The following is a 22,508-nucleotide window of genomic DNA, read 5'->3' as shown; positions in this document are numbered from 1 at the left end:
TAAATAATTTAAGTATGCAAGTGGACTCATCCGGTTCGCCGGTGAGGTATAAGTGGACCTATCTGGGACGCCGGTAGGGATTAAGTAGACTCATCCGGTACGCCGGTGAGGTATAAGTGGACCTGCAGGGATTAAGTGGACCTATCTGGGACGCCGATAGGGATTAAGTGGACCCATCAGAACGCTAATGCGGTATATAGGTGACCTACTTGGGACGCCAGTAGGGTATTTTGTGAAATCCTTTGAATTATGTACTGCTGTTAAAAGTGTTATAAGCATTTCAATTACTCGGATTATACTTAAATTATGCATTTATTGAAAGTGAAACTGTTGATGCATTTCTGTTAATAGATCTCATTTTGGAAAATATTGATATCTTTCAATCATGATTATTTTTAGGATTATGATGATCACTTACTGAGTAGCCAAACTCATCAAACTATGGTAAACATTTTTTCAGGATAACTACGGATTCATTTTGAGTGCTAGTCAAGATCAACTTTGGAAGATACTGTTGTTGTGCTAGCTTTCTTTAATTACTATGTAAGACCTCGCCACTGTAAATTTGTCTTATCAATAGATGTATATATGTTTTGTCCGTCACATTTCAAGAATAATATTATTGTAAATTCTTGGGGTGTGACAGGTTCCGAGTCCAGCCGGACCTGACCCATACCCAACCCGTTGCCACCCCTACATACGATGAATAGACCCTGGTTGTTCAAACTTAAGAAGTTCACTTTACTTTCTAAATGCTTGTACCCTGAATATTCAGAGGTAGTATAGTTATTTTAAATTAGGTGGCCCCGAGAAAAATTCTAGTTCAAGTTAGTGATGGAACGATATTGTTATTTTGGTTGAATCAAGTGATAGTTGATAAGGTATCTGAATAATGCCAAATTAGTTGCTTTGAGCACGCTTTACAAAAAATAAAATAAATCGATCGTTTCATTTTTGGAAGTTTGACCTTGAATTTATATTTTCCCCTAAACTGTATTTCGACTAACAATGCCTAAAGCCAAACAAAAGCTCCTCAATTACGACTGCTAAATAGCCAGCGGTTTTGGTATTGACCAAAACTACAAGTGGAGCATTAGGAGACAAGGAACTAATTACACTAGTGCCTCTACCATGCTCTCGTATGCATACTATACACTTAACTCCCTCGAGCAAAAGAGCTGTTTTGAGGATTTTTGACTTGAGATTTTGAGATCCATCTAAAAAATCACAAGATGATTCTTCTTTTTTTAGAAAGAATAGGATTTTCAGTTTCAACATTTAGATCTTGCCCTCCAACAATTGGACAATCCATGTTCAATCTTCAATCTTGGACGTTATTTTCTCAAGCACATGGAGCGTGCAATTCCAATTGCCTTTTTTGAAGGATTGGTACTTGGTTCAAGAGATACATCAGCAAATGAATTTCCTGAAAATAAACCTAGGTTGGATTTTACCATAGGGAGCAGTATTTCAAAACTCAACTAGGAGGGGTGGATCATTCACCCACACATTTGTAGCTGATTGTTGGATCCACGATTCAAATCGAGTATGCCTTGGCCAATCCAAAAACGTTTTAAAAATAATTAAAATAAAAATAAAAATAAGATTTTATAGGACATACATGACATTTAAAAAACTATTAAATAAGCTTAAAAAGAAAAATAATATATGAGAAGGGATTTTACAAGAGAACTGGGCGAGAGCCATACTATCCTATAATCAATTCCAATCCCTATCAATTTCCATCCAGATGGGCGATCGGGATCGAAAATCTACAGAGTAAATAAGTGTATTCTCCCTAAGGTGCATGAATCTTTTCACATGGAACATTTCTCCCTGCATGTTCCAAAAGCACCCAAAGTGTGGAATCTCTCGATAATGTAATCTCACACGCCAAAGTAGTCCGTCAGTTACGCAGCAAGGCAAGGGTGTTCCTTTTACATGTTCCATAATATTCCAATGATAATAAGTGTATTATGTTCCCTCGGGAGCATAATTTGCTTTTACTCGGTCTGTGACCTATTTGAGGATTTTTTTTAATCTGAAATTTTGGAAATGGAAAAAGTTTATATAAAGTTGCAACCTCATAATGTAGAGCTACGGATGCACCTGAAAAATCCATCGGAGAAGGTAGTTTTAATGTTGAAAAATCATGTGATTGATCATCTTTATATTGAGATGTATGACAATAAAAAATAAAAGATTTTAATTCTCAAAAATAGTGCATTTTATAACATATTACCTAGACCGTCTATTTTCAAGATTTTCATATGTTTATATATCTACTTGATTTTAACCATTTTTGAAATTTAAAATTTTATAATTAGATATAAAAATAGATTTTGAGATAATCCTAAAAACATTTTACATTAAAATTATATACCATGATAAAATGTGAAGGCACACCTTACCTCTACAGCTACGGATGCATTGGTATGCCAACTGGAAATTACCTTAGAATCACTAGATGATTATTTCTCCAAAAAAAGAAAAAAAAAAGGTTTTCAATTTGAGTTTCTAACACTTATAACTCACCTTCTTAAAATTTGGATAGTTTCCATTCAATCTTGAGACATTTGTTTTTTAAGCGCTTAAAAGATACAATTACAACAAAATTTATTGAGGGTAATATATGTGTTAAAATGGTTATATGCTCAAAATGTGGGGTCCTAAAACTGATTCTAGAAGGGTTTTATGCGAGGGAGTAAATACACAGTGATTTCAGAGCGAGTAGAGTATACTTTTCTAGAAAGAGGAGGTCTTGCGGGTTCTTCACGCAAGAATAACACTTTGTTGCGTTTTTAGAGAGGAAGTACACAAGAATAAAAGTATGTTGCGTTTAGAAAGAGAGAGTAGTCATTTGTGATAGGAATGACTTTTTCCTGTTTTATTAATTTTTTTTAGGGGAGAAGTACGTGAGTCCGCGAGAAAGAGTCACGTTAACATTGGAGGGAAAATAAATAAAAATTATCTCTCTTAGCCAGGAAATCGCAATGAGATGTTGAACTCATTTTGAACCCACACATATAATATTTACCTATTAAAAGTGATTGTAACTATCTTGTTCCAATGATAAACAGTTTTTTCCGGCTCTGACCCTACAGTGAAACAGTGGGGAGTGGTACATCCCCTTTAAATCATAGTATAGTGATCTGCCCAAAAAATAGTATAAGACCATCAAATGCCAGCTTCTATACCGATTTCAAAAGATACTGTAAAAAAAACATCCCTCTTCTTTTCAAGCTTTATATGCACATTGTGGCAGAGTACATGAACAGAGTCCAAACTGCAAGATCCAGAGTCTAGAAAGAGAATACCGATCCACAATGGTTTCTCTCTCATCGACTTTCTCTCTCCTCCTGTTCCTTCTCACAGTTCTTCTCTCACTAAATCTGCCATTCTCAGGTAAAACCACTGCCTTGTTTTATTCATTTTTCGTTTTTATTTTCTAGACCAAACTGAGAGATTCATATATGAAATGAATAATGAAAAATATCCAATATAAATAACAAATTAAGAATTATCATTTCTTAGGTCTTCGATTTGTGTATTTTTTTTCTGTGATTGAAATTGTTTACTGAGTGAAACAACGATGTTTTGCAGAATTCTGGATCCAAGAGAAATAAAAATTAAAGAAAGATCCTCCTAGATTAGCATTTTGCCTGCAGGAGTAAGGGTACAATGTAGTCCTGCTAGATTGCAATGGGCGCTCTGTTAAGTTGCATTTTTTTTTTTTTAAGCGCAAGAGAAAATCACTTCAAATTGGTAATGAATCTAGATTTTGCCAAAAAAAAAAATCTTATTTTACTTGAACAATTTTCACTCTTCCATTGCTCTCATTTTTGTTTCCCCTTTTCATTCCCTTCTTTTATATCTATACTCAGTACATCCATGATTGGATCACATTACAAAAACATTTTTCAGGCCTTTTCCTCATTATAATGAAAATTCATTCATTGAATCAGTAAGCGATTGAATCAGATTCAATTACATAATATTTCGAACGATACACCACCACTACCATAACTTTCTCAAAGCAAACAAACTGCATCCAAGAAAAAAAACAACCCAATAATCCCAACAAAACATGAGAACATTAGAGACGATTTTTTTTTTTTTTTAACCTTCAATTGAATCTATTAATTATTTGTGTAGATTTTGATTAGTAGTTTTGGAAACGGTTTTCGTGATTATGAAGGTGCAGATGGTGAAGATGTGAAGGAATGGTGTATTGCTGATTCTCAATTCCCAAATGAGCAGCTGCAGGCGGCCATGGACTGGGCCTGCGGTCCAGGTGGGGCAGACTGCACCAAGATCCAGCCAGGTGGCGAATGCTATAAACCAAATACGGTTCTGGATCATGCTTCCTTTGCATTCAACAGCTATTGGCAAAAGTTCAAGAACCAGGGCGCCTCTTGCTACTTCAATGCAGCTGCCTTCATCTCTGAAGAGGACCCAAGTAAATATAAAACACCTCTCTCTCTCTTTCTCCAAGAAAAAGAGAGAGAAAGAGAGGGACTCTCTCTTGTGATCTAACATGATCAAACATTAATCTACATTTGACCTATACTTTTTCTGTTAATATTACCCGACTATTATAAAATCTAAAAATAATATAAAAAACTTGTCATGAGACTATTTATCTCGAGGTCACAATTATCCTAAGCCATTAAATGTTGAATTCGATGGATTTCGTTGCATCATGAAGTTCAAGATTTTTTTTTTTTTTAATCTCACTCTAGTCAATGACACACACAACTACGTAATTTGAAATTTGATGGAGAAGAGTCGTTGCGATCTCCTTGTACTAAAAGTAAATGGTTTCTTTGTATGTTTTCTTTATAGGGTGTTGTTTGTATAGAACCGAGGCTTTAAACATTCAAAGTAAAGCACACCATCAAATAGTGTCGAGAAATGTGGTTTCAATACTGGATTTGTGATGACATTAAGATATATTTTTATCTTTAATTATAAAATTTAAAGCTTAAAAAATAGTGTAGATCAAGCCATATATATGAAAACTTTAAAATCTTGAAAATTGACGGTCCAAAAATGCATTACAAGATGCACTATTTCCAAAACTTGAAATCTATCTTTTTCTCATGTCCATGCATCTTGAGATTGAGATGATCAATTTGAAGATATTTGGACATCAAAATATCCCCTTTTAAAGAAATTTTTGAGGTGTGCCCTAATTTGATTGTCTAGAGCCTCTCGCTTATATAAATGATTCCTTTTGTTATATCGTATGTCCCAACACTTCTACAACTATAAAACAACCCTGTGATTTTCAAGCTAATGATGTTCATACTTTTCCCTTATTTTGATCTTAAAAACATTGGACACCATACTTGTCCCTTGATTTTGATCTTAGAAAGTTTGGATGCTATTATATTCTTTTTAATTTTTGCCTATGTTGTGATCAAAGTTTGGTGCCAATTTATGTATTGATCCAAAATAATAATGTGTCATGTTTTGGGATATCTTACAGTAGAGGTCTCAAATTTTGAAATTTTTTTTCTCATTTTACCCCGTTATAAGGTTCAAATCTCAAGCAGCTAACTAAGTGTGTCAGTGGTTCGAAATTTAAAATTTGAACCATCCTTTATCTAAGTGTGTCAGTGGTTCGAAATTGAAATTTTGAACCATCCTTTATTATGGGCAAATTCAAGAATTTCTCAACACGGGGTATGCAAGGCAGGTCAAAAGATCAACCTTTGAAGCACCCTACAATTAGGGAGGTTCGAAATTTGGATCTCCAACAGCTCTTGTCACAAAGAAAATTTACATTCGCACTATTTTTAATCCAAAAAGATAAAAAAGCCCCAAAAGTTTTGGATCTCACCATAAAATGTCCAAAAATATGGACCACTTTTTAATTGCATGAAATTCGTACATAATTTTCCCGAAGTTCAGCATTCTATTCAGGTGTCTTTTAATTCAATTTTTACCTCTTGAAACTTTGATCACTACTATTTGGATTAGTATACAATGAGATCATTTATCTTCCATTCAAGATGGTCGCACTTAATCCTTTTGGTAATTACTATTTTCTTGATACAGTGATGGACAGAAAGCCTCAGTTACTTGCAAAAGAATCCTTCCCACTTTTTCCTTTTCCTGGAAATTTTCGGATAGCATTATGATTCAGGATGCTAACAAAGTGATACATTGTCTTCGATTTTCAGGTCATCAATCCTGTAAATTTGAATATCTTCCGTGATGATCCAGTCAAATTCCATCTTCTGATGTTTTTCTCTTCCAAAGGCGTTGATCAATCTGTCTCAATTGTACCAAATAAATATTGAGGTTATATTTTGAAACATATATAGAATGGGAGGAACAAAAAATTATCCTTCTGAATCCATTTTTATTAATACATTTTTCTACCTGATATCTATTTTTTTCCTGTCAATATCTTTTTCCATTTTTCCTTGCGCGAAATGGATCCTTTTAAGCTCTGTGCGTGCTCTCTAAGGCTTCATATTGACCATAAAAGTAGTGAGAGAGAGAGGCATGCATGTTCAGTAGTGAGACAAAAAGCAACCATACTCATCATTTAAACGGGAATTTTGCATTAGTGTTAGAATTAAAATTGATTAACCGGTGATTCAAACCATAGTTACCAAGAGCGGGAACGGCTCCGGTTCAGGGACAGGGAGTGTCGGAGCTACGTCTACCCAAAGCTCCGGAGCTCAGAGAGCGTGTTCCGGTGAGGGTAAAAGTAACATATCGAGATCTCTTATGAACAAGGAGCGTGCTCCCAATACATCGGGATCGATATCCCTATTTAACGGGAACGCTTTCCATGTCAAATGGGATCATGTTCTCATATTCATTAGATCGTGCTCTCATCAACAACAGAATCGCAACTCCATCTAAGAATGACCGCATTCCTATTGGGAAAGGATCGCGCTCCATTCAAGGAATGATCGCGTTCTATGCATGATTAGTCCATGCTCCCATCGCAGAACTCTACTTTTATGAAAATTTGGCTTAGAATATAATTGTTTTATTTTAAAAGTTATTTTTTTTTTAAGAAGCTTATTTTAGGATGTTTTGGGAAAATAGGGATGGAGTTCCGGATATGTGGGGATCACGGTCCTAAAATTTTGGGAGTGGGAATCTAATTTATTCAGGAACGAGATCCTAAAATTTAAGGAACACGTACTGTGCAGTATCGGGAGCGAGCTCTTTTGTGAATAGGATTGAGAATTCTAAAAATTGGAACGAAATCCCAAAAAAATGAGAACAGGTTCCGAATGAGATCCCGACTCCAAAATGCCGGAGCGAGAGCACCACCCTAGGGTGGCGCTCCCGGTAACTATGATTCAAACCAACTTAAACAGTGTTTATTATGTCTAAATGCGTCTCCAAAAAACTGATAAGTTGTGTGTGCAGCTAATGCAGGAGATTAACTGCAACCGTCTTTCTATTTATCAACGACTTGGGGCAGGTTTTCAAAATATTTAATATAATTCACTTGGCAGTTTTCACCAGTGTGATGGGACTTCGCCGTCTCAAACTTGGCCGAATTACCTAGCCTCGCGGAGTACCCTCGAGTTGTAGATGTGAAAACTTGAAAAGAATATAAAAAAATTTGGAAATGAAATATACTTTTTTTTTTACATGATTTTGATGTATTTAGAAAATATAGGTGAGTATTTCTTACCATACTTATTATTTTTATATATGTTTGAAATTTTTTTTTAAATGTTCTAAACTATAAATCAGTTGTTTTTTTTCATCTTTTCTCCACTTTTTTTAGCTTCTTTTAACTTTTTGAAGTTATTTTTGTTTCTTTTTCCTTTTTTTTATATTTTTCTACTCTCTATTTTTTCTTCATCTTTAAGGGTGAGTCCTTGGTGAAGCACGTCCTTGATGCTCACTTGAACGACAGTAGAGAAACCGTGATTTTAGTGCCGATAAAAACCCCAATGTCTTGGATCAGAGTCTTCGGATTTTTTTGCATCAGAAAGCCAAACCTCTACCTCTGCAATATTGGCCGCCATTATCTACCAATCCAAGATTTCCTTTCGGGAGATTTCTCTCTCCCACTGCCGAACAATCTTAAGAACGCTGGTAACGACCTAAACCCGGCCACGCGTGGCCCGCCCCAGGTGCTTAAAAAGATGCCCTAGCAAAAGCCTCGCCTGGCCTCACATACCCAAAGGAAAAAAATGAAAAACAAAAATAATAAGGGAACAAAATGGTCGGGTCAGGCTCAGCCCTGGAGCACAATTGCTCCAATCACAATGCCACATCTCCACACTATTTTATTTTTAATTTTTTTTATATAAATTATTTTCGGATCAAATTTTGGGCATCCAATCATCTATTAAACACAAACTTCTAAAAAATATTAAAAAAACCTTCCCAATAAAATAAAACGATTAAAATACCTTTGAAAGATTTGTGGGGTATTTTGTTCATTATATTTTATCGAAAAAATATTTTTAATATTTTTTGTAGATGCATCTCAATGAGAAGATGACACATATCAAATTTCATATTCATACAATTTATATAAAAAACATTAAAAATAAAATACTCTGAGGCGTCGGATCTAAGATCAAGCGGTGAGTGACCCTAATGATCAAAATTAGATGGCTGGATGGTAGGCCAAATATAAATCTTCTATGTTGTAGGGGAAATATAGAAATCTTTTCCTTCTCTCCCTATGAACCGGTTTCTATATCTTCATATAGAATGAGCTCATATTTTTGTCGAGCGTGTACACTCCCGGTCAAATACATGGGAGAACTTTTTTTAATGTGAAATTTTGGAAGTCACTTGAGAACTACGGGCTTCAAAACAAAAAATTTGAATTTTGAAATTTTCTAATAATTAGATTTCACTTTCTAAAAATTGGACAATTTGCGTTCAATCTTGCGTGATTATTTCTTTCAAGGGCATAGGTAGTACGGGTAGGAAAAAAATTTTGTGGATATCAGCCGTGGCTTGTCAATATTTGGGTTGTAAAGTTAATCTTAGATTTGGGTACAAGAGGGAATAAATAGACAGTATACTTCCCCAGGAGTATTAAATATTTTAAAAAGAGCAAAGGGTCTAAACAGTCAAATTAGAGCCTACCTCAAAACTTTCTTTAAAAGAGGTTGTTTTGAGGCCCAAATTTACTCAAACTGATCATCTCCACATCATGATGCATGGACATGAGAAAAAAATGAAATTCATTTTTTAAAAATAGTGTAACTTGTAACACATTTTTGGACCGTCAATTTTCAAGTTTTCATATATCTACTCGTTCTACACTAGTTTTTAAGTTTTAAATTTTATAATAAAAGATGAAAATATATTTTAAGGTTATCACACAGAGTTTCAATATTGAAACCATATTTTTCGATGTTATTTAAAGGTCGGTTCTAATTTGATTGTTTAGAGCCTGGGCTCTATACAAACCCAAATGTAAATTCAAGAATACACTCATATTAGGTATACCTAAGTAGCTCTTAGAGAATTAGTAAAATAAAATTGTATTAAAATGATTTCATTATAAGGAAGGATACATCTAACACGATTGTGGAAAAATGCCGGTAAAAATATAGCGAGAAATGAAGGTAAAAATATAGCACGTGAACAAAAAACTATGAGATGTGCATGTGTCAAAGATATTATAACCCCACGAGATAATACTATGCATTTACTCCCTCAGGTAAAATCATAGTTACTAAGTCCCCGATTAAAACATAATTTTTTCAAAAAATCTCCGATTTTTGAAATCCATTAAGAACTCCGAGTTTTTCAAATGTTCTTCAAAGAGCCGTACTCTCGTAATGGAATCAATATAAATCCATATTTTATATTTTTCAAAAAAAACTTTTCAAAACTCTTCTTTCATATAACATTATTGAAACTTTTTTCTCTTCATTGATTTAATATCTTCGAATTTAGGAGTAGAGTTATACATATTAAAAGTGGGACTAATTTAAGAATATTAATTTTTTCAAAAAAAAATCATCAAAAGTTTTTTTAGGAAAATCTATTAAAAATATGAGCAATATATTCCCAAATAAATAATCTATCAGCCGTAAATCTTAAAATAATAGCTAGAGTTCGATGAAGAGTAACCCAATGAAACATGTTCTTTTTCTCTAAACCCAGAGTATGAATAGGAAGAGCAAGAGATATCAGTCACAACTAAAAATTTAGGTTGCTAGAAATTTAGAGTAATATTCAAATATTTAGCTTTGCTTAAGTATTTTATTGCTTTCTTTCTACTTACAGAAGTTTGAGTAATTCCACCTTTTCGAAAAAATATTTTGTTATACCATTGGTGTAATTGAAGCATTTTGGATGGACCTCTATTTTACATTTATGGATTTTTGGTATTTTAATTAATTGCAATCCTACACTAAGGGTTTTTTTATGGTATTTTGTTCTAACAATTCTATACATTGGATTACGGTTCTTGTTATTTGCTAATGTAGTTCTTGTGTTCTTGTTTCGTTATAGGCTCCCAATAAATCTATCATATATTTTGTGCCGTGACAATTATTGAAAAAAATTACAAAAAATTGTCAAGTATTACCTTGGAGATAAACTTATTGTTCAATAATTTTAATGCATTCATAGAATAACTGCAAATCGTAATCTCATCCTATGTCATCTTTACATATCTAATTTTCTCATTCCATCTTGTTTAGTCTAATTCGAAATATTCAGTCTAATTCGAAATATTCACGATAATTTAACTTACCTCATTTTTGGCGATCCGTATGTTTGACCTGATTTTTTGCCTTTGACTTTCTGAAACAAAATCAATTTTTACCGATATTTTGGTTTGTTGAAATATTGTTAAATGCCGATTTTCTAACTATGGCTAAAACCCATTTGGGATTTAATTTTATGACCCTTAATTTAATTTTGGGGTGTAACCTCTTTAACCCGTAAGTTGACCTCAAGAAAGAAAATCATAATCTCATCCTCTATGTCCTTTAAAAAAATAATGTCTCCAGAATAAATAGAAACTGTCTAACTTTTAGAGGGTAAGATCTAAGTGTTAGAAAAAGTTTTTCGTTTGAGAATAATAATCTAGTGATTAGGGGGTTCTAGAATTTCAAATTTAAAAAATCCCCACAAGTAGTTCTTTTCACCGATGGAGTAGAGAGGACGAAGGAGGCCTCCTTCAAAAGGGGAGGGGTGGGATCAGTGACTCACACCGCTAGGTAGCCTTCTCATTGAACTTTAGAAGCTATGCATACATCAAAGCCTGTACCCTAGAGGGCTTTGCTTTGCAGTGTCAAAAGCAATTAGAATTAATATGTTATAAAGCAATTAGAATTAATATGTTATACATGCTCATCTTTCCAATAAGCCAAACAAGATAAATGTATCTTCCAAGTTGAATCCAAATGTTATCTAAATGGCATTTACCAAAGTATTTTTTAACAGATTCATTTCTCAAGAAACAAAATTTTCCAAGGCTTGGGCTATAAAATATGGCCAGGGGACCTGTGAGAATTTAAGAACTTCTTCGATGCGGAAAAAAAAATCCCAAAAATTAGATCCTACCAAGATCGTGTACGTATCCAATTAGAAACAAAATACGAGAGAGCACAAGCCATACTACGAGAAATAATATACGAAACACACACACCATAAGAACACAAAGATTTATGTGGCACGACAAACTGAAATCCACAATATTAATGAAAGTTACATCATAGTTTTGGGACACATAGTTACCTCTCTAACCCTCGACAAAAACCAATCGAGCAAACTCCTTAAGACCCTCTCTCTCGATCGGCACCACCCGTCAATCTCTCATCTTTATTCCCCAGCTAAATCATTGTCTAATAAGAGACCCATCTCTATTCCACTGCTAAACCGCTGTCCAGAAAAGACCCTTGAGAGAAATCGAGGTTTTCTCTCACTAAAACCGTTGTCCAAGAAAAGACCCTTGAGAGCAACATAAACTTTTTCTCACTAAAAGGGGAAATGATTCTCTACAAGAAACCAACATCTCAATCACATGAGGTACATTCATGGTTTTTCTCTCTTTATGAAGCTCTCTTCTCTCTAAAGGGAGGCATTACCTCTGAAGCATAAGAAGCCCAACCTCTCTCTTTAGAGAAAGAGACATTTCCCCAATAGGGCACAAAATTCTCTGCACTTTCATCTCATATATATAAAGTTAGAAATCCACATCAAACACTTTCATATATATATATATATATATATATATATATATATATATAAAGTTAGGAATCCATATCAAATAAGAAACTTCCTATAGATATTACATATATCTCAAGTAAGAAGAGATACACTCAAGTAATAAGAGATATATCCTAGAGTTCTAATATTTAACTTCCTATAGATGTTACGTATATCTCAAGAAGCAAGAGATATATCTCCGAGTCCTAATATTTTTGGATTTCTTTTTTCTTTTGGTAAAACAGAATTTGGATATTCATATTTTTAAAAATATGAATAAATCCGTTACTAGTTTTCTATATATATGAATTATAAATTGTTCTAAATATGCATGTTTTTGTACATGCTTGATTGTTCGATTTAGCAGCCTTTCAGCATAAAATGTCTTTGGCCCTCCATGAGTGGTGATTGTTGAGAAAGAAATGCTTTACGCTAAGAGAGAGAAAGATGGTCTGCAAAATGTAAGTGGATATACAGAGGCTGAGAATGAAAGTCAAGATAAGAAAGATTAGCGTGGGTAGTTGCATTTTGCGAGAATAGTATAAGAGGGGGAAGAATTCAGAAAATTGAAAGAGAAGGGAGATGGAAAGATTTTGGGTGTGGGGAATAAGAGATAAATTAAAGAGTAGGGAGGTAGATAAGAAAAGAGAGGGGAGTACGGTTAAAAAACCCTTGTCATTTAGAGAAACTCTTGTTAATGGGGATTTGAGGGAGAAAAAAAAAGAAATAGGACAAACCTTTGTTAATGGTAACTTGAGAAAAAAAAAAAACAAATTTGTGAGGTTTCAAGTTGGGAAACAAAGATGTGTCATTCTATGGATTGAAGCAGTTGTGGGATATTGGAGGTGGTTTTTCTTTTTCTATTGGTTAGATAGAGAGAGAGAGGCCAAAACTTTTGTACAAACAGATAGATAGCATAAGAGAAGGAAAAGGCTTGGAGAGAGCACGAAAATCAAAAGATATCCCATGAGATTGCGCGCGTTAGCATTTTTGTGTCATGTAAAATTCAAATCCAACTTGTTTTTTTAAAGACCGTGATATAAGGACCTTATCCAAAACTCTTGTGACATGATTTGGTGCTATCAAACATGCTTTTTAGCATATTGAATTATAAAAAATTTGAATCACATAATATCGTGAGAAATCCAGATATTTGGGGGTCATCAAACATAACCTTAGGAAACTTATCAATATCAATCTCAATCCCACATAATATGGGATTTTCTTATGTGGGTGATTTTGGATATCATCATATCCAACTCTCCACCTTGATGTCAAAATCACTTGCTCCCCATGCCAACATCCAAGGGATTTGTAAATAAATTTCTTCATCATTCTTGTTGAAAAATAATACTTGCCATCATATTTCTCCACCTCAAATAAATCGCTAGCATACTTTGCCTCGTGCTTTTGCTCAACTGATTGCACAAACACTAGCCCTGTATTGAACCATGTGCTTTGATACCACTTGTTAAGATTTAAGAACCCTCTTAGATGCGGAATCAAGAATCCTAAAAATTAGATCCCACCAAGATCGTGTACTTATCCAAGCTAGAAACAAACTAAGAGAGAGCATGAGCTATATTATGAGAAATAAAACACGAAACACACACACCACAAGAATACAAAGATTTACGTGGTTCACCTCAAGAAGGCTACATCCATAGCCACGACAAACTAAAATGCACTATATCAATAAAAGTTACATCATAGATTTTGAGACATAGAGTTATTTCTTTAACCCTCGATAAAACCCAATCAAGCAAATCCTTTTAGATCCACTTTCTTGATCGATACCACCCGTCAATCTCTCATCTCTATTCCAAAAATTAATTTCTATGCACTGCTGATCATCTCTATTCCACAAATTAATCTCTATTCTCCTGCGAAAGCGTTATCCAGGAAGAGACCCTAAAGAAAATTTTCTCTCACTAAATGGGGAGACCAACCAAAATATTCATGGGAACCGTTTCTGTAAAAAAGTCCAGCCTCTCAATCACAAGAGGCACATCCATGGTGTTTATCTCCATAGAAAGCTCTCTTCTCTTTAAGGAGAGGCTTTGCCTTTGGAGCAGAGGAGGCCCAACCTTTCTTTTTAGAGGAAGAGACCTTTCCCATATGGTGATCCAAATAGGACACCAATTCTCTGTACTTTCACCTATACATATATACGATTATAAATCCATATCAAATAGGAAACTCCCTATAAATGTTACATATATATGAAAAAGCAAGAGAATATATCCCAGAGTCTTAATCTTTTTGGATTTTTTATTTCTTTTAGAAAACTTATCAACATCAATCACAATCCCATATAATATGTGATTTCTTTATGTAGGTGATTTTGAATATCACCATATCACAATGGCTTGAGGGTCAAAACTGGTCTACGACATGGTTGACTAAGCTGTCGAGCCCTAGCTAGGCCTTTGTTTTGTTTTCTTTTTTTTCTTCTGTAAATCTATTGCGCCCGGCCTAGCCCATTGCTAGCCGTATCCAACAAAATGCACATCGAGATACCTAAAAGGGCCCTTAATTTAGAATTTTTTTGTATGAGATTTGTTTCGCTGTAACTTGGAATTGAGTCCCTATCAAACTATCTTTGGCTCATTATTTCGTATACACTTAGGAGCATGCTGCTCTTATTCTTTAATGAGGTGTTTTAACACAAACTCAAAGTTTAAATATAGCCAAATCCATTATTAATTACTAGATTTTCTAAATCTCTATGTTGGTTGTTTTGCAATAAAGAGATCTTGGATAATTGTTTAGTACTTCTTTCTAACGCAGAGAAGATAAAAATAAGTAATTAATAATAATAATAATAATAAAAGGTTAGAAATATATTCTCTCTTAGATCGGTAAGGGAGTCCACCCCAAAGATCTCTTCACATGATTGAGAAACAATTTATTTACTCTTCAAAAATAACCTATTTCACAAAAAGGAGATATTTTCCTTTAAATACAATTAAAAGAAAGAATCAAAATAAAATAAAATAAAATAAAATAACCCACAAAAAACTCTCTCTTTCTCTCTCAAAATTTTTCTCCATCTTGATTTCTCCTTACCTCACTCAATCTAACTAACCTACCTAAAACACCCACCTATCATGTACAACCTTATTTATCACCTTAAACAAAATATATCCTAACTAATCCCAAAAAACCCTCACTAATTATATTTCTAACAACTAATCCAAATAAAAGATAAAAATATGCCCATATTATATAAAAAAAAAAAAAAAAAAATCATATTTTTATTTGCATCATTGTCCCCGGGTTGGAAAAGCTCGACCTCGAGCATGAATATTTAACATATTCTCTCATAGTCTTTCTAATAGTTGGCGATGCAGTCCAACCATTCATCTAGGTATTTATTTTTCTTCAATAAAATAATTGATGACATACTTGATATTCGGCTTGTAATGGGTATCTCAAATGCCCAACTTTCTACTCAAGGAATAGTATATCACAACCGCAAGTAGCGTATCTTCTTTTTCGTAATTAACTATCGAAATTTTAGCACTTTTAGGTTGTTGTCAACATCTTTTGCACGGAGATTACCTATTCACATTCTTCTCCCACCCGTTACGATCTATTAAATAGATATTGTAGACTTTGTTGAATAACTTTTTTCAGGTCTTCTTCAAGTCTCTCAAATATTTAATCTATACACTCCCTAACTAGATCAGTAGTTGTTTGTGATGACATCATGATATATGGATCTCAAGGCTATAATCTACTTACCTGATCTATTGACTCTGCTACCAACTGATGCAAGAAAGATGAACAAATAATTAAATAGAAATAATAATAAAGGATGAAAGAATATACCATCTATCAATAACTGAATGGGAATCCACCCCAGAGATCTCTTTGTTTTTCTCTCTCTATCTCCCTATCTCCTTTGGTCTCTCTCTAATTTTCTTATTCCTTACAAGAATCCCTTAAATTTAGAAACCCTACCGATCTCAAGCACAACCCTATCTTCCACCTTAAACAAAATATATCCTAACCAACCCAAAATTGATGCTAATACTTTTTGTAACAATTAACCTTAATAAAAAGAATAAAAAATATACTCATATTATATGAAAAATCAAATTTTTTTTTTTAAAAAATATCTTTTTATTGGGATTGTCTACAAAGAGACTATTTATATATTGTACATGGAGGTCATAATCATTCCCACTCATTAGATATCAAACTGCATGAGTTGGGGTAAGTCACGAAGTTTGAGAATTTTTTTTTGCTGTTTTTTTTTTTTTTGAAACTGTGTGCCTATTCAATGACACTCTTACAACTACTCATTTTGAAATTTAAGGGACAATAATGATTGTGACTTCCATGTGCAAAAGATAAAGGAAAAAAATGATATAAGGTTGCAACCTTAAAATGTAGAATTACAGATGCACCTCAAAAATCCATCGAAAAAGGTTATTTCAATGTTGAAATTTTTTCTAATTGATCATCTCGATATGGAGATGTATGTATATACAAAAAATAAATAAATAAATAAAATAAAATAAAAAAAAGAAGAAGATTTTGGGTCCCAAATATAGTTCGTCTTATAATATATTATCTAGACCGTCCATTTTCAAGATTTTTATATGTTTATAGATCTATTTGATTTTAACCATTTTTGGAGTATAAAATTTTGGAATTAGATATGACAATAGATTTTGAGATAATCCTAAGAAAGTTTTTCACCAAAATTATATGTTATGATACAGTTTGGAAGTGCGCCTTAATTGGATTGTTTAAGGTTCACCATTCCTTTTTTCTATCTATACAGAATGCTTTAGTTTGATGATTCATAAAGTGGAAGGTTGTGGGAATTTCTCTGGTTTTAAAGTGGCTAAGATGGGTCCAAGAGTTTCTCATTTGCACTATACAGATGATACACTTAGTTTTTATGAAGCAAATGAGAAACAAGTGAAAAACATTGCTCGATTTTTAGCTTACTGCGAGATGGCTTTGGGTTTGAAAGTCAATTTTCATAAGACTTCAATGATAGGTATTAACTGTTCTCCGGCCTTGATTCAATATTTGGCAAATCTTTTGGGTTGTTTGGTGGGCTCTTTCCCTTTTACTTATCTGGGAATGTCAATCTCTTATTCTAGGCACACTATAGCGGTTTGGGATAAGATGTTAGAGAGAGTCCAAGTGAATTTGGATCTTTGAAAACCGAAATACCTGTCTATAGGTGGTAGGGTTACATTGCTAAGTTCTTGTTTAACTAATTTACCAATCTACTTGATATCTCTTAATGACAGCCTCAATGATAAAGAAAATTGAAAGAATGATGCGTAATTGTTTGTGGGGGTTTTTTTGAGAAGAAAAGAGTATCTCTTACTTAGGTGGGATCGTATTTGTACCCAAAAGAGTGAAGGTGTTCTTGATATTAGAAAGATAAAATATATGAATGAGGCATTGCTTTGTAAGTAGTGGTGGAGAAGTTTTCAATATACAGATCAGCTTTGGTTTCAAGTATTGTCTTCGAAATATGGCCTGGATTGGTAAGGAATGTGGTTAGGAGAGGGTAGAAATAGAGAAATATCTTCTCTGTGGACATCCATTTACAGATATAGGCCAATAATTGAGAGTTATTTTCGTTGGAATGTTAGTTGTGGTGACAACATCTCTTTTTAGCATCATAAGTGGATAGGTGATGCCCCACTAAAGCTTACTTATCGAGAAATTTTTGCTAAGGTTTCGCAACCTAATGTTAAGGTATCCGATATGGTTGAAGTGTGAGGTAATCGTGTTGCTTGGAGTATTAATTTCCCGTGTAATAGGTTGAGTGCAGATATTTATCTTCAATGAAACAATTTAATGGGTATCTTCGATGCAGTTTATATTTCCCAGGGGTTGGGAAGTTGAGTACGATGGGTATTGTTGGTCAAGCCTTGTTAGAAGCTCTTTTTTCACGATTGATGGAGACGTCTTTACCTACTGTAGCCAAAGTGTGGAAATGACATGTTCCCCATAAGGTACAGGTGTTTTTATGGATAGCTATTCAAAATAAGATTCTAACGGTGGATAATGTGATTAAGAGGGATAAAATTTTACGTAACATATGTTTGATGTGTAAAGCAGATGAGGAATCTGGGGAGCATCTTATCATCCACTGCCACGTTGCCTCAAGAATTTGATATTGGTTATTTGGGCTACTTGGGGTTTATGCTTCACTGCCCCAATCCGTGATGGGTTTAGTGTCATAGTTAACCTTTAATCATTTAGCTTCTGGGGGTATTTTGGTATGGCAAATAGCGAGAGGGACTACTATATGAGAATTATAGAAAGAAAGAAATAGGCAAACTTTTGAAGGAGAGAGTTCATCTTTTGATAGACCACTGAGCAAAGTCAAACTGTCTATCTGGTCCTTGCTCTCAATTACTAAGGAGGGTTGGGGGATTTCACAGCTAGATGTTCTGTTGAATTTGTCAAATTTATTTTTGATGGGTAGAGTAAAGATGAGATCAATGAGTATTTGGGTAGCACCAGAGAATAGGGGATTTTAGTTAAATTTTGATGGGAGCTCTCTAAGTAATCCAGGTTTGGCAGGCATCGGGGGTGTGGTGCGAAACTGTTTTGGAGAGGTCATCGTTTTATATGCTGGCCTATTGGTATAGTCACAGCTAACCAATCGGAGTTAATGGCTTTGTTGCAAGGGTTAAAAAATTTTATCTCTAAAAACATTGGGAGTAGCTGTATTATTGAAGGAGAATCTATAAACGTAATTAATTGGCGCAAGAATGAGCAATGCATTCCATGAGAACTAAGGTCTAATTAGCTGCAAATTATGGATCTGATGGCTTCACTTTCAGTTTCTTTTTGTGATGTCTATCGGGAGGCGAATTCCTTGGCTGACTTTCTTACTAAAGGAGAGGCCTCTTTGTCCACTCTAACTATTTTCTCTTATGTAATTCCTTTTTAGTAGATTTATAAATAAAATAAGGAATATTTATCAAAAAAAAAAAAGGTTGCAACCTTATAAAAATCACACCCAAAGATAAATGGTCTCTTTATTGACGATCCCGTTTAATTTGCTTTATTTTCTTCCCAACCTCACACACTATTTCTGGATTTTTTTTAATTTTTTCGCCATTTTCCCAGCTAAAACAAAAAAAAAATGTTTTAACTTGTCTTTAGAAAGAAGAATACCATTTCTTTGGAGAGAAAGTAAAGGTCATAATCGTCATTGTGATGGTACAGCTAGACAACATGGAGAGCATTTCTTTCTAGAAATCTTTTTTTTTTTGGAAATTATGTAATTTATGCTTCATTATTACTAATTTTAATTACTAATTTACGCTTCAATTACGACTAATTTGTCAAGGATATATCGACCGACAGTGGAGATTAACCCATGCTTTTGAAATAGATATTATCGATCACGGTAGGTAAATCTCGACTGTTCATGAATTTGGAGGTTGCCCCATGGTCTGCCATATATCCCCATTTGTGAATTTTCGATGTTTTTTTCTCCTTTTTTTGGGTAATACAAAGGGGATGACGAACCACTACCTATTTTTTGAAATCATTAGTATTTTTTAATGTATTAGATAAAAATGGAAGCCTAGATCTTAACTAGGGGACAAGTGGTACTGCCACCACGACCCCATATAAGAGCGCGGTCGTGCAGGCAAAATACCTATTGTTTAGGGATACAGAAATTAATCAAAATATACTTAATAATTTTCCCTTTTATTTTATTCTTATTTAGTTTTTTCCACTTTTCCCATTCAAAATTATATATATTTTAATAGTATTTTGTAAGTAAACAAAATAAAAATAAAGTTTATATAAGGTTGCAACCTGAATTACAGATGCACTTCAAAACTCCATCGGAAAAGGTTGTTTTAATGTTGAAAAAACCTCTAATTGATCATCTCGACATCGAGATGTATGAATATGAAAAAAAAAATAAGATTTTGGGTCTCCGAAATAGTGCATCTTGCGATACATTATCTAGACTGTTCATTTTCAAAATTTTAATATGTTTATAGATCTACTTAATTTTAACTATTTTTTAAATTTAAAATTTTATAATTAGATATGAAAATAGATTTTGAGATAATCCTAAAAATTGTTTTCACCAAAATTATATGTTATGATAAAATTTGGTGGTGCACCTTAATTGGATTGTTTAAGGTTGCAACCTTATAAAAACCACACCCAACTATACAAAATGGTCCCATTTGATAACCTTTCAGGAGAGAAAGAGAGAGAGAGAGGATATACTATAGTCCCGTTATGCATGGTATTCACTCGCAATTTACTGGAACAAGGATAACACACCACATGCAAGGTCATCAACGTCAGATTTTCAAAACATTGGCATCTATGCCAGATTTGAAAACAGTATTCTATAATCCCTACCGTTCTATATATATATATATATATATATATATATATATATATAATGTGACTACTGGATACGTCCACAGAAGGTCAAGCTGCAAGATCCAGAGTCTAGAGCCCCAATGGCCTCTCGCTCAATGGCTCTCTCTCTCATCCCCTGGATTCTGGTAGCTCTCCTCTCACTGAATCTGCCATTATCAGGTAAAACCAAACCCCTACTTTTCTTTTTCTTTTTATTATTTTGTAGTCCGAAACTATGCAATTCAGTATATGAAATGAAGAATCACCATTATAAATGAGAGCACCCACTTCTTCATCTTTGGATTTATAACTTAAATATCTTTTTTCGATTTCTTTCAAAATATGGTTTTTCAGTTTCTATTAAAAAGAAGAAAAAAATTATTCAAAGTGATAACGAATCTGGAAAATGTTTACCACCAGATTTCTCTTTGTTCCTTTTCTTGGTTGGTTTTGATTGCAGCAATACATAATGTTCACTGTTCCTTTTATTTTATGCTTTTCTTTCTGCCTTCATATTGCTGCTTTTTTCTTGGATTATGAAGAGTACCAAGGTACTCTATTTTTTTCTCCTTTTGAATTTAATTTGGCTCAAGTTTTCTAGTGACACATGACCACCACGCTTATAGTTACTACAACTACTAAACCATAGCAACTCAGATTCAAGACCAGTAAGAAATCCCACGCTCGACCCTAAAATTTCAGAAATCTCATGCTCAACTTTCTTTCTTTTGCTTTTAAATAACGAATTTTGGTTACATATTTCAATTTAAAATAATAATTTTGAAAACGGGTATTACTATATTTGGTGATAATGATGGTGCAGATGGTGATGATGAGAAGCAATGGTGCATTGCAGATCCACAGACGACAGATGAGCAGCTGCAGGGGGCCATGAACTGGGCTTGTGGCACAGGTGGGGTTAACTGCACCAAGATCCAGCCAGGAGGCGAATGCTATGATCCCAACATAGTGGTAGACCATGCTTCTTATGTTTTTAATGATTATTGGCAAAGGTTCAAGAACCAGGGTGCCTACTGCTATTTCAATGCGGTTGCCTTGAACACCGGGGAGGACCCAAGTGAGCAAACACACTCTCCACAAAAAAAGTATCTCTCCCTAGACCTCGCAATATTAAAATGAAGCTGAACCCCAAGTATCACCGTACTTTCATCCTCCAAATAAGTGCCTCTCTCTTTAGATCTCATAAGATCAAATGAAATGCATCCTACAGATCCCCAGTTCAACATACTTCTTACTGTACTCTCTCTCTCTCTCTCTCTCTCTCTCTCTCTCTCTCACACACACACACACGCACACACTCACACAAAGTTACTTGTTCGATTTCCAAACCTCACAGAAAATTTCACTATTTCCTCCATGTTCCCACACTTCTTACTATAGTTTTGTTGGCCATCATTGTATTAATGGTCATCTCAATACTCAGTACTGTTCCCTGAATTGCACTCACAAAAACTTCTAGATACAACTGTATTTCAGTTTTGTTTACAATTCTTTAAACTCTTCACTCGATGCAATGAAAAATATAAAACCCCACTAACTTTAGTGTCCAAAAATTCCCCTTGCTGGCTCCTCTTTCACGGATTTATTTATCATGGTTCTATGTAATAGCCCAGAATTATCCTTGTGGATGCTAACAATGTGATAAATTGGCATTGATTTTCAGGTCATGGCTCCTGCAAGTTCGAGTGTCTTCCATGATCCCTCTGTAATTTCTTATATTTCTCCTCTTAAGGCATCAGTCAATTTTATCAAAAACGTATCACAAATAAATGTTTTGAGGTCATGTTTGGAATGTTTCGGCAATGGGAGGAACAAAAATTATTCCAATTCTTCATTACTCAATACAAAATTCTTCCTTAATATCCATTTTATCAAGATGTATTTCTCGTGCACATTAGAATTCCTCTCAATTTTTTCCCACA

The 22,508-nt window shown here is 34.0% G+C and overlaps 2 protein-coding genes across 8 annotated transcripts; both read left to right on the top strand.

The window, feature by feature from the left end:
* The first annotated feature begins 3,282 nt into the window (after positions 1 to 3,282).
* LOC110007680 (glucan endo-1,3-beta-glucosidase 1) lies at positions 3,283 to 6,415 on the top strand. 4 transcript variants are annotated; one of them, XM_088849765.1, is made up of 3 exons: positions 3,283 to 3,405; positions 4,205 to 4,459; positions 6,189 to 6,415. In XM_088849765.1, exons 1-3 carry the CDS (start codon positions 3,327 to 3,329, stop codon positions 6,221 to 6,223), a joined length of 369 nt encoding a protein of 122 aa, XP_088705891.1. In that variant the 5' UTR covers positions 3,283 to 3,326; the 3' UTR covers positions 6,224 to 6,415. The 4 variants fall into 4 exon arrangements, with proteins under 4 accessions (XP_088705891.1, XP_020525840.1, XP_020525837.1 ...); XM_020670181.2 differs by having other exon boundaries at positions 4,199 to 4,459; XM_020670178.2 differs by having other exon boundaries at positions 4,199 to 4,459; positions 6,064 to 6,415.
* A 14,176-nt stretch (positions 6,416 to 20,591) lies between these two features.
* LOC18438794 (glucan endo-1,3-beta-glucosidase 4) lies at positions 20,592 to 22,446 on the top strand. 4 transcript variants are annotated; one of them, XM_088849762.1, is made up of 3 exons: positions 20,592 to 20,745; positions 21,422 to 21,671; positions 22,250 to 22,446. In XM_088849762.1, the coding sequence occupies exons 1-3, from the start codon at positions 20,667 to 20,669 to the stop codon at positions 22,293 to 22,295; spliced, it is 375 nt and encodes a 124-aa protein (XP_088705888.1). In that variant the 5' UTR covers positions 20,592 to 20,666; the 3' UTR covers positions 22,296 to 22,446. The 4 variants fall into 4 exon arrangements, with proteins under 4 accessions (XP_088705888.1, XP_088705890.1, XP_020525841.1 ...); XM_088849764.1 differs by having other exon boundaries at positions 20,594 to 20,745; positions 21,422 to 21,643; XM_020670182.2 differs by having other exon boundaries at positions 20,594 to 20,745; positions 21,389 to 21,671.
* The last annotated feature ends 62 nt before the right edge of the window (positions 22,447 to 22,508 follow it).

Source organism: Amborella trichopoda, chromosome 10, assembly GCF_054954075.1.
Source record: "Amborella trichopoda isolate Santa Cruz 75 chromosome 10, AtrichopodaSantaCruz75HAP2 v2.0, whole genome shotgun sequence".
Classification (NCBI taxonomy): Eukaryota; Viridiplantae; Streptophyta; class Magnoliopsida; order Amborellales; family Amborellaceae; genus Amborella; species Amborella trichopoda.
The sequence above is the reverse complement of the archived record's forward strand: the minus strand, read 5'-3'. Positions and strand labels throughout refer to the sequence as shown.

What these genes read in the sequence shown, in the direction of transcription:
- LOC110007680 (XM_020670178.2), top strand. Translation starts at nt 3,327, where the DNA reads ATGGTTTCTCTCTCATCGACTTTCTCTCTCCTCCTGTTCCTTCTCACA. An exon ending in ACTAAATCTGCCATTCTCAG is followed by an intron (nt 3,406 to 4,198) that starts GTAAAACCACTG and finishes GTGATTATGAAG; the next exon opens with GTGCAGATGGTGAAGATGTG. An exon ending in CATCTCTGAAGAGGACCCAA is followed by an intron (nt 4,460 to 6,063) that starts GTAAATATAAAA and finishes TTCTTGATACAG; the next exon opens with TGATGGACAGAAAGCCTCAG.
- LOC18438794 (XM_020670182.2), top strand. Translation starts at nt 20,667, where the DNA reads ATGGCCTCTCGCTCAATGGCTCTCTCTCTCATCCCCTGGATTCTGGTA. An exon ending in ACTGAATCTGCCATTATCAG is followed by an intron (nt 20,746 to 21,388) that starts GTAAAACCAAAC and finishes ATGATGGTGCAG; the next exon opens with ATGGTGATGATGAGAAGCAA. An exon ending in ACACACTCTCCACAAAAAAA is followed by an intron (nt 21,672 to 22,249) that starts GTATCTCTCCCT and finishes ATTGATTTTCAG; the next exon opens with GTCATGGCTCCTGCAAGTTC.